The sequence below is a fragment of the Elephas maximus genome, chromosome 6 (assembly GCF_024166365.1).
Source record: "Elephas maximus indicus isolate mEleMax1 chromosome 6, mEleMax1 primary haplotype, whole genome shotgun sequence".
Classification (NCBI taxonomy): domain Eukaryota; kingdom Metazoa; phylum Chordata; class Mammalia; order Proboscidea; family Elephantidae; genus Elephas; species Elephas maximus.
This window is the reverse complement of record NC_064824.1, coordinates 113,180,723-113,197,181: the sequence shown is the minus strand read 5'-3', so window position 1 is coordinate 113,197,181 and position 16,459 is coordinate 113,180,723. Positions and strand designations below refer to the sequence as shown.

The 16,459-nt window shown below is 37.2% G+C and overlaps 1 protein-coding gene across 2 annotated transcripts in view; it reads left to right on the top strand.

Moving 5' to 3' along the window:
• Positions 1–16,459, top strand: part of BARD1 (BRCA1 associated RING domain 1) — a 105,736-nt gene that overhangs the window by 75,637 nt on the left and 13,640 nt on the right. For both annotated transcript variants that reach the window (XM_049888087.1, XM_049888088.1), the window contains 2 exons: positions 5,393–5,525; positions 6,076–6,168. In XM_049888087.1, coding sequence (XP_049744044.1) covers positions 5,393–5,525; positions 6,076–6,168 — 226 coding nt within the window. The remainder of the gene's footprint in view (positions 1–5,392; positions 5,526–6,075; positions 6,169–16,459) is intronic.

Below are 16,459 nucleotides of genomic sequence, written 5' to 3'. Positions count from 1 at the left end.
CTGCGATTTGCCTGGGCTTAACCAGCCATAAGAAATTGAATGGACCAGTTAGAACTCAAATTTGTTAAATCTCAGGTCTGTACGCATTCAGCCTCACCACACGTAGCTACTGTAAATCAGCACTTATTTTATTCACTTGAACTTGAACTCTCCTGGCAGAGCATCGCATAACTGAGTTGTCTTTTGCCAATGTTCTTTTATTTAAAAGCTGGAAAAGGATTATTTTAAAGGTTTCAAAAATAAAGATTTTTTAATGATATTCTTGGAATCTGAGGTTGGCAGTGCCTTTCAGAAAAGACCAAAATGTTTATCCTCTTCTCACTTCTACCTCTCAGCTCCCTTTGTGTTTTTATAAAATTTAAGAAACTATGCTTTTTGCATGGTACGGGGACCTGGCCTGTGAGTATCATTTTTTACTCTCTTAATTGCATATACTTGCCTAAGGAAGACTAATGAATGACACCATGTCCCTCTGAATTGAAGAGTAGTTTCTTTACGTGCAGTTCTTAAAACGGAAGAACTGGAATTGCCTTCTTTGCGCTGCTACCAAACTCGCATTCACTCACTTTTTTCCAGACACATGAGCCACCTTGCTTTTGCTTGAAACCACCAAACATGCTCACAGTTCAGGGCTGTTGTACCAGCTGTTTTCTTTATCAGGAATAAATCTAAGAAGTCAAATGCCATGCGGCATGCTTCTTACTTCCTACACATCTTTCTGCAGTGTCATCTTATCCAAGAGGTCTTTGTACCATCATATATTAAATAGCAATCTCTAAGACTTCTTATCCCCTTGGCTTGCTTTACTTTTACCATACCACTTATATCTGCTTTAATGTGTTTTTATTTTACTCTTTTTTTCCTCCCAGCTGGTATATAAACTCTGTGAGAGCTGACTTGACTCTTATTTACTGTAGCCCCAGCACCTAGGACGGTGTCTGGCTTAGAGTGAGCGCTCAAGAAGTGTATGTTGATGCATGGATATGAGGACTGCAGTCCCTTTATGACTAATTTTTGCACTGGAAACAAGCAGAAGTGCTGGGTTGCTGAGGCTAAAATCCTTCGAATCGGTGGTTGCCAAGTTATTCTGAGAGGCTTCTCCAGGGAGCATCATGCACAAGGGAAGGAGTAATAAGTAGGTAGGGTTTGAATTTCTCTGTCCCTGTTTGTATTTTTTTTTAGCTTTCAGGTAAAGGTTAGTGATGCTTGGAAAGCACTACTATAAATATGAGAAGTAAACTCTTTAAAGTTTGTTGTTATCAGGTGCCATCGAGTTGGTTTTGATTCATGGTGACCCTTTGTACAACAGAACAAAATGCTGCCCAGTCCTGTGCCACCCTCACAGTCATTGCTATGTTTGAGCTCAGTGTCGCAGCCGCTGTGTCAGCCCATCTCGTTAAGGGTCTTCCTTTTTCTTGTTGGTGCTGTCTACCTTACCAAGCACGATGTTCTTCTCCAGGGGCTGATTCTCCTGATAATGTGTCCAAAGTATGTGAGATGAAGTCTCTCTGTCCTTGCTTCTAAGGAGCATTCTGGCTGTATTTCTTCCAAGACAGATTTGTTTGTTCTTCTTATGGTCAATGATATATTCATTATGGTATTCTTTACCAGCACCATAATTCTGCATCAATTCTTCTTTGGTCTTCCAAAGAGACTTAAAAAGCTGCTTGCCATGTTCATTTTGGGACTTCTTTGACTGTGATCCCTTTCAAGCAGGTTGTCATCTTTTTTTGTGTTTTCCCCAGAAGTTTTATAACTATATTTATTTGGTAAACTCATTAAGAATAGCTAATAATTTTATTTAAGAAAAAGTACTATATGGATTATTCTACAAGTTTGTTTAATGCCAGTGTACGTAACACCTAATCTTTCTGAAGTATGTTGAACGCTTGTAGGTTTTTTGAACTTCTTTTGAGCATCATGATTCTGAGGCCTCTGTTTATTCAAATCAAATGCCGTTCTCCTGCCCTCACACCAAATCAGACGTGTGGCTTTAGCAGCTGTTTGCTCTATGTTTTATTATAGTGTTCCTTAACTGCGAGGAATTAGGGCCAGTTTCTATCTGTATTGAGGTTAAAAACAAACAAACAAACAAACTATGCTTGGAAAATGCTTGACCCACTTTGGTGCTTTCGTTGGCTTGGTGGAAATAGCTCATAGGCTATATTTAGAATTGATATCTTTTCACTCTTGTATTTGTGCAGGGAACTAATTTATAGTTGAAGTGGAGTTATATAAATTGAGAAGTAGTAGCTTCCATTTGGAAACCCTGGTGGCATAGTGGTTAAGAGCTACGGCTGCTCCACCAGAAGGTCAACAGTTCGAATCTACCAGGCGCTCCTTGGAAACTCTGTGAGACAGGTCTACTCTGTCTTCTAGGGTCACTATGAGTCGGAGTCGACTCGACAGCAACGGGTTTGGTTTGGTTTTGGTTATCGTCCATTTAGAGTTATTTTTATGGCACTCGTCAGTGTAACTGACAAGGATTTTAAAAATACTGTTTTTAATATATTACCACATAGTAATTGAATAATCCATAAGGTACACTGAACTATTTTATGTTACAGACTGTTTACAGAGTTTATGTTAGATATGGTTACATCATCTTATAAATTAGTGAATAGGAAAGACACATACATAGAAATGTGATATAGATAGATAGCATATCCGGTAAAAGCTTTGTTACTTGAACCTTGGAAGGAATAAGTAATTCAGGTAGGTGAACATTTAAGTGCTGAAATATTACCATGTAATTTTTTTATGGAAATCTTTGAAAATGTTATACTTCCTATATACAAGTGAATGAATTATACTAGTATACTATAGCATACTAATATAGTATACTGCAGTATACTAGTGAATGAATTATTGTGATTGGTCTGTTTATAGATAAAGCAGAAGATTTAGATGTCATATATGTAGGACATCAGACTGAATAAATTTATAAGATGATTGCTATTATGATATGTGAAGTATTTGAATGCTAACTGTCTTTCCTCTAGTTGCCAAACTGTGCTGGTAGTCATGCCTTCAGTATTTCCCTCATGTTCTTTCGTGCTTGTAAGCCCAGATGTTCCGTGTACATATATACTCACGTACATAGGAGAATTCTATGTTTTGCCTTTGAGAATTGCAGCATTGTGTTTGACTTTTGTCCTTTAATACATTAGTGCTGATTTACCTGTCTTTCTTCTTTGTGTAGTTTGTTGCTTCTCTTCTATTAGGTAGCTTTCGGCTAACTCCCAATTCAATTTTATTTTTTAAATTTCTTTTGGCTGCTATTATAAACACTATCCCTTTGAATCTTTCACATCTAATCTCTGTCTTTGATGCTCCCCATTGCTGCCTTCCCTTTATTTTTGTCTGTTTTGTTTCCTATAAGTTAAGTCTAGATAATAAAGTAAAAAACGACTCTTTCTTGGAGCACTTTTTCATTCCCATGCGCTGCGTTGACTTACTACTGTTGGAGGATCTGATCTTCTAACTTTTGAATTCTCTTGTGTGTTTTTATTGTTTCTTGGTTTTGAGGGTGTAGGATGAAGTGCTTTACCCCCCAAATTTGGTCTTTGTCCCTGTTTCTGGGAGGCAGCCCTGAAACCTTTGGAATTTCCTGAGTGACTGGAATATTTTTGTTATTCATGGAGGGCACTAGACAGGTTATGTTTAGAAAGGTAACTTATGGTAAGAGCTGGCCATGGGATATCATCCAAACTCCATACCTCTAGAGAGTGAAAGGAAGGCTGGAGATTGAGTTCAGTCAGGTGATCAGTGATTCTATCAACCATGCCTATGTCATGAAACCTCAATAAGAACTCCATTCGGTTGAGCTTTCTGGTTGATAACAGCTGACAGTGCTCCCAGAGGGTAATGCATTCCTGGTTCCTGGGAATAAGGAAGCTCCACATTGGGGATCTTCCCATACCTCGTGTTATGAATTTCTGTTGTATCCTTTTTGTTACATTAAGACTATAATTTTAAGTATAGGGCTTTGCTGAGTTCTGTAAGTCATTCTAGCAAATTATTAAACATGAGAGGGTAGAGGGGACCCCTAGGTTTTTAGCCAGCAGGTTAGAAGTACAGGTGTCCTGGGGACTTGTCGTGAACTTGGACTGGTAGTACTAGTTGTTGTTAATTGCCATCAAGTTGGTTCTGACTCAGGGTGACCCCATATGTACGGAGTAGAACTGCTCCACGGGCTCTTCAAGGCTGTGACCTCTCGGAAACAGGTCACCCGGTCTTTCTTCTGAGATGCTTCTTGGCGGGTACAGCCACATATTCAACTAGTAGTTGAGTGCTTAACCATTTGCGCCACCCAGGGACTACACTGAGGGTGTAGGAGGAACCCCTGGATTTGTAGTCAGTTGGTCTGAACCCCCAAACTTGTAGCTGGTGGCTGACTCGTGGGCAGATTTGGCAGTCTGAAGGACTGTGCCTTTTAACTCTGTGAGATCTGAACAAGCTCTGCGTGGTTAGGGTCAGAAGAGGAGGAGCTAACTGCATTGCAGTTAGTGTCAGAGTAGTATCGGAATAGAGCTGAAGTGATATTTAGAGAGGGGTAACTGCTTTGATATTAAAAATGTGTTTTCTATCTTTGGGGTCACCACTGTTCTAGAAGTCTCAAGTGTTCTAAGACTGATTTTTCGTCAGTAAGATAATTTTGGAGCCCCCTGGTAACGTAGTGGTTAAGTGCTACGGCTGCTAACCAAAAGGTCAGCAGTTCAAATCTAGAAAGCGCTCTTTGGAAATTCTATGAGGCAGTTGTACTCTGTGCTATAGGGTCGCTATAAGTTATTATCGACGAAACGGCAATCGGTTTGGTTTTCTTGGTTTTTTGCAGCATAGTGGTTAAGAGCTTGGCTGTGAACCGAAAGGTCGGCAGTTCAAATCCACCAGCTTCTCCTTGGAAACCCTCTGGGGCAGTTCTGCCCTGTCCTATAGGGTCTCTGTGAGTCGGAACTGACTCAACAGCACACGACAACAACAAGATAATTTTAGTTTAAACTAAACTGACCAAGTTAAAGGTAACTCCATTGGAAGAAGTTAGCCCCGGGGGGTTAGGAAATTAATGATATGGGTATTTTGGGTTACTTGAAACAAGCAGGGAAAAAAAGGCTTACTGGTGACAAAATGAAGACATAAAACTCTAGAGAGACCCAGATTAGTATCAAGGAAGCAAAATGTCCTGGATGTAGAGGGCTATCACAATTAGTGTTATTTATTGGGGAAAAATAAGAAATGGAAAAATAATTGATCAGCAGAAATTACTGGGAATTACTAGATAGAGTAAGCTAAGTAATGACGTTCTTCGAGCTTGTATCAAGTGACAGTCAGTTTAATGCTTTTCTCTTGTCTTTAAATGTTTGTAATGCTGTGGCTTCTTTTTCATTAACAGATGAACACTGTCCAACGTAGTGATAGGCCCCTTGTGCTTATAGGCAGTGGCCTTTCCTCAGAACAACAGAAAATGCTCAGTGAGCTTGCAGCAATTCTTAAGGCTAAAAAATGTGCTGAGTTTGACAGTACAGGTGAGGATTTTGACTTTTCTCTAGGAATTTTTTTTTTTTTTTTAAAGTATATAACTCCTTTTAGAGAACTCACTTTGACAATGTATATATGTTTTAGATATTGGAATATGACTCATGCATCTTGCAATAAATTTAAATTGTGTAAGTTATAAATTACTTATAGGCTTAATATAGTGAGGAAATTTAAAGCTTTGCACACGTGTTAAGACAGAAGGATATGTCAGAAGAGCAAATTTATGTGTTTGCTAATGACAATTTGTAGTGCAATGCATTGCTGTAATTCCTTTGTTATAATTGGAAAATTAAGAAAAGATTATGATAACATGGCTTTAAAATTTATGGTTTATGATCTGACTTTTCATCTTGGTAGCCAGGTGAGAGAATGTTGGCTAAATAAAAGAAGTCTTGTGCTTAAGTGTAAAAAGGGATGCCATTGAAGTAAATTCAGGTATTAGTTTGTAAGATACAGTCTGGTTATAAAGAGCAGGCTAATAACAGAATTGTTTTGGTTTACATCTCTGTTTTTCTTACTGTTTCTATTGTATTCTAGTAACTCACGTTGTTGTTCCTGGTGACACTGTTCAAAGTACCCTAAAATGTATGCTTGGGATTCTCAATGGATGCTGGGTCCTAAAATTTGAATGTAAGTATTTGGATTTGGGAGAATTACAAAATAAATTAAGTAGGCTAATTTCATTTCTCATAGTGCATTGCTGCCAATAGTTATTTAAAGAACTTATGCTAATTTTTCTTCCCTTAGTGCATTTGAAAAGCTATATTAATGGTATCATCTAGATGTTCTTGGTAAATGTATGCAAATAAGTTCTGGTTTTAAAAGCTTTTTCCTACTATGCCAACTATTTTAATACAGAGTACAATGATTTATATAGTTAGACTTTTAAGCCTAAGCAGCCTGTATTTCCATTACATGATATACCCCCAAAAAACCAAACCCCTTGCCCTCGAGTTGATTCCATCTCATAGTGATCCTGTAGTACAAAGTAGAACTGCCCCACAAGGTTTCCAAGGCCGTAATCTTTATGGAAGCAGACTGCCACATATTTCTCATGTGGAGCAGCTGGTAGGTTTCGAACAGCCAACCTTTCTTTTAGCAGCCAAATGCTCAACTACTGTGTCACCAGGGCTCCTTTATATGATATATTTAACTTGTTAATAAACACATGTTTTAAATATACTGCAGGGTGGGTATATGAAATGGAAGTAGTTTTTCTTTTAATGATTTTTTAAAAATTTACCTGTATAACACCCTTTTGCTTTATCCAGTGTATTATATGAAGTCATTGGGAAGTTTAGTCTGCCTTGTACTACCTGATTTGAGGTGACTACACAAGCTGTTATCTAAACCTCCCCTGGAAATTTTTCCCTGTTACCCACTTCTTAGTAGTCAAACACCCCACCACCACCTTCAGAACTGCTTGTCATCACCTTCCAAACACCCTATCTTCACCTTCCCTACTGTCACTTGTTTGCCTTTCTTATCCTTACTAGGATTTAAAGCAAAATAAAAAAGAAAGCTTATACAGAGTTATTTTCTTCTCAGTAGCTAAAGAATCTACTTTCGTTAGGATGGCTAAATAGTACATTGAAGTGACCTTTTTTTGTTAACTACCATATTGTTTTACGCAAATAACGCATGCCTTCTGTATTTGTTTGATGGCCGTGCCCTCTTCTCATGGCAGAGTCTTGTGATGATGCTATCGAGTATCTTGATTGTGGTTATATAAAACTACATATGTGATAAAGTTTCCTGGCTCCAGTATCTACATACACACACACACCCCCACACCCACATACAACACAAGTGCTTGTATAACTGGTGAAATCTGAAAAAGTCCCATGAGTTGTACCAGTGCCACTTCCTTGGCTTTCATATTGAAGTATAGTTGTGTGAGATGTTAACATTGGGAGAGACTGGTGAAAGGTGCGTGGAACTTCCCCGTACATTTCTTTACAATCTCATGCCAATTTATAATTATTAAAAAAAAAAAAGTTAGAAAAAAAAAATAGTGGGTATTTTTAATGAAACTTTCTTTTCAAGAAGCAAATGATGGATTAGAATTTGTTTTTATAAACTGTGTTTTATGGCTTTGTGCTTTGAAGCTTTTATGGTAGAAATGCTTGATTTATCAAGATCTTACATTATTAATTTAATCTGTAGTGTGACATTGAGCTTCTAAGACAGTTCCTTTTCAGCAGTTGATATTTGTGTCCTGTTTAAATGCAGCTACCACTTCTTTCTTGTGAGGCTAGCCTCCACTGATGCTGTCTGATCCCGCTAAGTGGCTGTGACTAGCAATGCTCCGGCACCTCTTCTCATCAGTCTGTTTGTGTGTGTGTGTGTGTGTGTGTGTGCGCGTGCGCGCTTAGACCAAAGCCGCTTTTATTTATTTATATTTTGAATTTTATTTATTTTGTTGTTGAGCGTACACACAGCAAAACATAGACCAGTTCGACAGTTTCTATGTGTGCAATTCAGTGGCACCGATTACATTCTTCTAGTTGTGTATCCGTTCTCACCCTCCTTTTCTGAGTGGTTCCTTCCTCATTAACATAAACTCTCTGCCTCCTAAGGTTCCTACCTAATATTTCAAGTTGCTGTTGTCCATTTGATCCCATATAAGTAGTTGTTAAAAGAGCATAATGCTCAAGGCAGACTTTTTTTTTACCAGTTAAGCTATACTATTGTTTGGTTTTTTAAAAGACTTCATCAGCCTTTGTTATTAGTCCTTCCCAGTCATTACCAGTTTCAGAAGTATGATTAGCAATTGGACTGATTGACCATTTACATAGAAAAAAAAGTTTTTCACTGTGTCTTACTTTCTTATTTTTGTACCTTCCTTTCCTGTCAAATCTGTGGCACATCTTACTGAGTCTTGATGTTAAAAAAAATTCATTTAAAATGGTTCCATGATTATAGAAGCTTTTGTACTGAACCTACACTAGAAACCTTTGAAACCTTGCAAGTGGTTATAGGAAAGAATAGACTTGCACAATAATAAGGCCTCAGTAATAAAGAAGCCATGTGAAATCTTGAATGTTAAGGCATTTACCATTTAACTTTATCTAGTTCTTGTGAATATGCTGAACTTGCACTTGGTTACGTATACAGGCTACATGATTCATTTCCATAAAATTTGGCTTCTTTAAGAAATGAACGTTTTGTCACTTTAATGGCTTGGCCATGTCATTTTTATAGAATCATTGATGGACTCAAGTCGATTTAATAGTGTGAGATTTGGTGATTCTCACAGTGGTGAATAACATACTCTCAATGGTTCTTTTAGGATAAAGGATGGATGGAATCTCTTAATGAAGTTCATATCCCCATGTTTTCTAATATAGAACCCCAAGAGAAAGAGGTTCAAGGTTTGGAACAATTACTTTAAATAGTTACTGGGGTTTATAAAAGGAAGGCAAAACCCCTCAAATAATTTCTTCCTAATATGTACTTCTCACAGTTTCTGTATTTTGCTCAGTGTCAAGCCTCTTGGTTTGATTTTAAAAAATGCTTCAGAGCTATTCAAAAACTATCTGAAACCCATGTATATTAAAGAAAGATGAAGTAGACCAAAGCTTTCAAAATTAGTTGTAAAGATTTATGACTTATTAAAACTAGGTCTTGTGTTTGAGGATATGACTTGCTGGTAGACAAAGCCTGAACTGGGTTACCTATATAGAAACTTTAATATTAACTTTGCATGGAATTTTCCAGAAATCAAGTAAGTTCAGTAGGAAATTGTATCTTAAATTTTTCTGTAACTGTGTAGGATAATTGACTCATTTAAATAAATTAACAATAAGAATTTGGATCCTTTGGCTCCGAAGTTTTCCATTTAAAAATCTTTTGTCTTGGTTAAAGTCTCTTTTTTCTACATTAAGTATGTCGGGTATCTTACATAGTTAATGGGCTGAGCATGTAGATTCTGAGGACAGGCTGTAATTATACTACCGTATCAGCCATTCTTTCACACCATATTTATCTGACAGATGTTTTATCTTACAGGTATTTTACAGAAATAGAAGTTATAGATAGGAAAAGTTCCCTCTTCAAGGTCACATCTGTGGCCGAGATTCTGTTTTAGCTCTAGTTTTTGGTGCCAGTGCCTTACAAGCACCTAATGACCAGCCTCATAAAAAAACAAGGGTGAATTTTGGTAATTTAAGGAACGACTATGTTGGGGGAATAGAAGATATATAATAAATAATTTTACTCATCTCCTGGAGAGAATATGTTGTTGTTGTTAGGTGCCGACGAGTCAGTTCCGACTCACAGAGACTCTGTGTACAACAGAATGAAACACTGCCGGGTTCTACACTATGCCCACAATCATTATGCCTGAGCCCATTATTGCAGCCACTATGTCAGTCCATCTCCTTGAGGGTCTTCCTCTTTTTCAGTGACCCTATACTTTTTTTTTTTTTTTTTATACTTTACCAATATGGTAAGAGAATAGGGATAAGGTAAAATTGCATCCTAAAAATGCAAAGTAGCATTCAAAAAATAAAATATCTTTTATTGACCTGTTATTTTAATGCCCCACTTTTGGAGTTTCCTCTAGCCTAACCTTTTTTTTTTTCCAATTTGATTCTGCTTCCTCATTTCTCACCTCACTGTGAAGAGGGGAGAGGTGGCTGTCATCTTTTCTTTAGTAATTTCTTTGTCTTCCTCACTTCCATCTAAGTTAGGTAAAATTGCTGCTGTGGAAGTTTTATGTGTCCTCAACACTGAGGCGAATTGCTAGGGGAATGTGTCAGACGTTTTACTTCGGACTTGTCTCAGTAAGGTGGGGAAGGTGCAGCAGGGTGTTTTTGTTTTGTTTTGATTCCAGTTGAGCAGGGATTGATCTAAAGATTCTCTAAGAACAAAAATAAATCAACATACTTTGATCATTAGTCCCACTTCTGAGAATTACCCTAAGCAAGTAATACAGAGAAAATAAACTATTAGCAGTGCTATTTCTAATAGCAGGAAGTAAGGGAGTATGCTAAATATGAGAGGAATAGGAAAATTATGGATTCTTTAAGATACTCTGAAACAGTGTATATGCTTAGAGGATAAATATTAAGACTACTGAAGTATTATGGAAAAGTCAGAATTGCTTAAAAGTTAAAATCATGACAAAATTATATCTTTACTTTCAACAACACAAAGTGTGTGAATTCCTATGGCAAAGAAAGAAAACAGTGGTAGATTATTAGGTTACCAAAGAGGCCCGTTTCTCCATCTTTGGCAGTTTTAGGAACAGTGTTTGCCTGTGAAATCAAATTCAAGAGAAAGTAAGGAAACTCTGTGGCCTTACGGGGAGGGATAATCCTTCCCCCTTTAGACATTTAACAAAACTCCAGTATAAACTTTAGTCCATCTTCATTGTATTCTCTGATCATTTGTATGAAGCTGTGAATTCAAGAAAGCCTGTTTTTTCTGCTCCCTTCCCTCCCATTTGTATGGTCTGTTTTTCCTTCTGGAAGTAGGAAAAGTGACTGCACTTAATATAAATCCACAGACATCATCAGTGGTTCATACAGCTCAAGAATGAAGGTACGCATTCGCTGATACATATGCTTTTATGAGATGGGAGGCAAGAGTGGTTTACTCATGATTTAGAATAAAGGAGCACCTTTCTGACTAGGAAAAACTTCCTTTTAAAAAAATACTGTAGCGCCAGAGTTCATAAGCTGCATTAGTGTACAGAGTCTGGGCTTTGCTCAGGTAGCCAGAGCTGCCTTAATGACTTTGAGTTAAGGAGTGTTTTGGAATTGGGCTGCTTACCTATAAAAAAATAATAAGATCAGGGCAAAAGGAAAGTTCATGAAATGGTAGATATGATCAAGAATACATCTGGGCTAAAAGAGTCTCTTAGTTTTAATAAGATAAATAGTTCATCTCTATATTTCTGCAAAATGAAAGCTTCAGTCAAAATTTAAAGTATAATAGAAAATGTGGCTTAACACATTTTGAAGGATATATCATTCTGGCATATGCGGAATTCTGTGTTTACATAAATAACTTATTCATGTTAAATCATTTTAGTTTGGAAATTATTCACAACAAGAATGTGGTTATGCAGTTGCGTTTTATTTCTTCAAAAGGGAGAATAAGAGTCCATCTTTCTGCAGAACTATTTTAGTGGCAGATAGAATAATGTGAATTTTATTCAACATGTATTGCAAATATGAAGTATTTTGGTTAAATTTAAAGAAGTATCTTTATATTGGTAGAAAATAACCTACCAGTTTTAAAATCTTGATGTACAAAATTAAGGATTATAGCATAGATTATACTTCAGATGAGTTTATTATGACTCAAAAAAAAAAACCTGTTGTTGAGCCAATTCCAACTCATAGCTACCCTATAGGACAGAGTAGAACTGCCTCATAGGGTTAGTTTATGACTAGGAAGTATGAAAATTTTGATATTTTGTTTTAAATGGAGAATAGGTTAAGAATTCTTGCCATAGTTTAACTTTTATCGAATAAATAAAACCTTTAAATGTCATCTACTATATATGCTAGTTAATTGGGAAATGTTTTGGCAGGTAGATTCTTACCGGTTCTTTGATGGTGTTATTGTGTCACCATTTAAATTGCCAAAAGTTTAAAGTATTTTATTATCGTGTTTAATTGTTATTATAAATAAATCAGCTCAGTTGGTTTATCTCAGTAGTAGTTCACTAGGAAGTTGATATGAATTTACAATTATTATAAATGTCTATTGAAAAGTAAGTCTTCATTCTGGAACTTGTACGGTTCAAGTTAGAGAGTGGCACTTTGCCATTAGAGTAAATAAGCTCATTCATCCAGTGAAGACAAAGCCAAACACATTGTCTTTCCTTTGCTCCCCACCAAGGTAGTCAGCAGTTTCTGCCATTTGATGTACTTTTTAGCTATTGTTTAAAAATAGCAGTCCTCCTGTATAGTCCTGTGTTAAGTGATTATGTGATTTATTGTAAGAGAGGCAGAATATATTAAAGCTGAATAGAGAATGCCCAGCATTTTCTTGCATGATTTATTTTTTACAAGTAAGCATAAAGATTTAAAAATAAACTGATCTATGCAAAGACCTGAAGTTGGAAAACCAAAAGGGAAGAACATGCTCAGCATTTCTCAAGCTGAAAAAACAGAAGAAAAAATCCAGGCCTTGAGTTGCAGTATTGAAAGGATTCTACAGAGAAAATATTGAACGAGGCAGGAAGCATTGAAAGGAGGTGGAAGGAATACACGGAGTCAATCCACCAAAATGAATTAGTTTAATCATTTCAGGAGGTACCATATGATCAAGAACCGATGGTATGGAAGAAAGAAGTCCGAGTTGCACTGAAGGCATTGGCAAAATCAGGGCTCCAGGAATTGATGGAACTACTAATTGAGATGTTTCAACAAACAGATACAGCACTGGAGATGCTCACTTGTCTAGGCCTAGAAATTTGGAAGACAACTACCTGGCCAGCCAACAGGAAGGGATCCATATTTGTGCCCATTCCAAAAAAAGGTGATCCAACAGAATGTGGAAATTACCGAACAATATCATTACTACCACACACAATTAAAATTTTGCTGAAGATCATTGAAAAGCGGTTGCAGCAGTACATCAAAAAGGAACTGCTAGAAATTCAAGCCAGGTTCAGAAGAGGACGTGGAAAGAGGGATATCATTGCCGATATCAGATGGATCTTGGCTGAAAGCAGAGAATACCAGAAAGATATTTACCTGTGTTTTATTGACTATGAAGATGCCTTCGACTGTGTGGGTCCTAATAAATTTTGGATAACATTGCAAAGAATGAAAATTCCAGAACACTTAACAATTGTGCTTATGTGGAACCTGTGCATAGAACAGGAGGCAGTTGTTCAAACAGAACAAGGGGGTATTGCATGGTTTAAAGTCAGGAAAGGTGTGTGTCAGGGTTGTATCCTTTCACCGTACTTACTTGATCTGTATGCTAAGCAAATAACCTGAGAAGCTGGACTGTGTGAAGAAGAATGCAGCATCAGGATTGAAGGAGGACTCATTAACAACCTGTGATATGCTGATGACACAACCTTGCTTGCTGAAAGTGAAGAGGACTTGAAGCACTTACTGGTTGGTGTATATCAAAGACTACAGCCTTCAGTGTGAATTGCACCCTAACATAAAGAAAACAAAAATCTTCAGAACTGGACCAATAAGCAACATCATGATAAACGGAGAAAAGATTGAAGTTGTCAAAGACTTCATGTTACTCAGATCCACAATCAATGCCCATGGAAGCAGCAGTCAAGAAATCAGATGACATACTGCATTGGGCAAATGTGCTGCAAAAGACTTCTTTAGAGTGTTAAAAAAGCAAAGATGTCACTTTGAGGACTGAAGTGTGCTGGACCCAAGCCATGGTATTTTCTGTTGCCTCATATGCAAGTGAAAGCTGGACAAGGAATAAGGAAGACTGAAGAATTGAAGCCTTTGAATTATGGTGTTGGAGAAGAATATTGAATATACCATGGACTGCCAGAAAAACAAACAAATCTGTCCCGGAAGAAGTACAGCCAGGATGCTCCTTAGAAGCGAGGATGGCAAGACTTCATCTCACATACTTTGGACGTGTTATTAGGAAGGACCAGGCCCTGGAGAAGGACATCATGCTTGTTAAAGTAGAGGGTCAGTGAAAAAGAACTCGATGAGATGGATTGAGACACTGGCTGCAACAGTGGGCTCAAGCATGATGACAACGATTGCGAGAATGGCGCAGGACTGGGCAGTGTTTTGTTCCGTTGTACATAAGGTTGCTATGAGTTAGAACTGACTCAGTGGCACCTAACAGCAACAACAGCAGAGGTTAGAGCATGTATGTGTTCTTTCCAGTTGTGTCAGTAGGAAAGCTGCTTAAATTTCTCAGGACTAAGTTTCCTTATCTGTGACATGAAGAGTACGATTAGATGAGCACCAGGAGTATCAGATTGTCAGTCTAAAGGCCAAAGCAGGCAAAAATGATGTTTATTTCAGGTTTAATCTGGAATAAACATTAATTTTTATGCCTTTGGGTGTGATGTGCATTTTCCTGTACATCTGCACAACTCCCTACCACTTAACACCAGATTCCTCACACTTAATGTAATTCAACTGGCCCTTTGTAGGCATTCCAGGTACAACCCTTGAACTAGATGTCAATCCCAGCTTTCAGAAAATTCTAGATGCAGAAACTCTTAACTCAAACATGTTATAGAACTGCAAACTATTCCTTAGTTTAAAAAAAAAAAAGTTTTTTCATAGTTGATATTAGGTGACATAGGCAAGTTGTTGCCAGAATAAAGAGAATGTCAGTGTTCCTTATGTGCCTCAATAATTTGGAGCCCTGGTGGCATAGTGGTTAAGAACTTAGCTGCTAACCAGAAGTTTGGCAGTTGGAATCCACCAGCCGCTCCTTGGAAGCCCTATGGGACAGTTCTCCTCTGTCCTGTAGGGTCACTATGAGTTGGAATCAATTTGACACTGGGTTTAGTTTTTTACAGAAATTTACTTACCAACGACTCTAAAGCTGAAAGGTTTATGGATTGAGGCATAGCCAACTATAAAAGTGCTGGCACCTTCCCATGGAAGTGCCATGCTGTCCTCTTAGTGCCTGCCATCTCATGTCTGTTGGTGCCATGCTTACCTCATGCTAGTATCTGTTAAGACTAAATTCTCTCAATTGATTAATGCCAGCACATTGTCAGGATCCATAAATACCATTTGAATGTACATCTCTTGAGAGTTTAAAAATAATCAGCAAAACAAACCCATAAAATGAATAAGCCACCTGCATAGGTGCAGTCCATTTATTATTTCTGTAATTTAACATTAGCCACTCATTTCTTCCAGTAGCTGTAAGAGCATTCAGTAGGCAGTCCTTGACTTTATGTGCTGGTCTACTCATTGATGTAAGATACTGCTATAAATGCTCTGTGTGTCTTAGGAAAGGAGATTTAGAAAAGGACTGATGTGTTTAAATGAAGAGAACAGTAAATAATAATTTCCTTGTAAAATAAATGAGTTTGAGTTAAGTCAGAGATTTATTTTGGAGTTGGTTCTTAATATAGAAACCATATGCGAGCACGTTAATGCAAACACACTGGCAGTGTTTCTAGTATATCTTGACGTAGCCGAAACTTATTTTGAGACTCGTTTTCAATATACAGTAAAGTTAATATTTTAATACCAGTTTCATTAAATAGTTTTTACTTAGTGATTATTAAAAGCTATGCTATTTTTAAAATGTTTTTTATATATAAAAAGAAGCAATTAATTTTTATGGCACCATTACACTCGTGATATAGGATTCAGAGGCTCAGCATAGCAGACTTGGCCACACTGGAGAAAAGGGACATGGTCACCAAAGCGTAAGCAAAGCTAACATGAATTACGTATGGCATGATAGGTGACTACAGATACCCTAGGTTGATTTCCGAATTTGAGTTTGTGCTAACATTCCCAAGCTAAGGAAAACCCAGGCTCTTGACAGAGCTCTGCTTTTGGAGAAATGAAGAGTCAACTGTTAAAATCTTTTCTTCTGGCTTTTTAAAATATATTAAGCATCATTTTAGAGAATATCTAACCACTTTAAAGCATTTGAAGTAGCCACATTGTGCCTTTTAGACCTCAGGGTTTACCTTGTGTGCCAGAATGTTACATTTTAGTGTAAAAAAGCAGATAGGATTAAGAAAATTAAGTGGATTTAAATTCAAATTTCTGTTCTGTCACTTCTTTCTGTTTTGCCACTTCTTTCCATTTCTGTTCCTTCCCCTGAAATGGGAATAATGTATCAGTCTTGCTGGATTTGGGGTATGGTACAAGTACATACGACATAAAAAAAAAAATCAAACCCATAGACTGTAGCTATAATAATAATTTTTATTAAGGTATTTCCTTAGAACATATAATTATATCCTTGGTCATTTAAA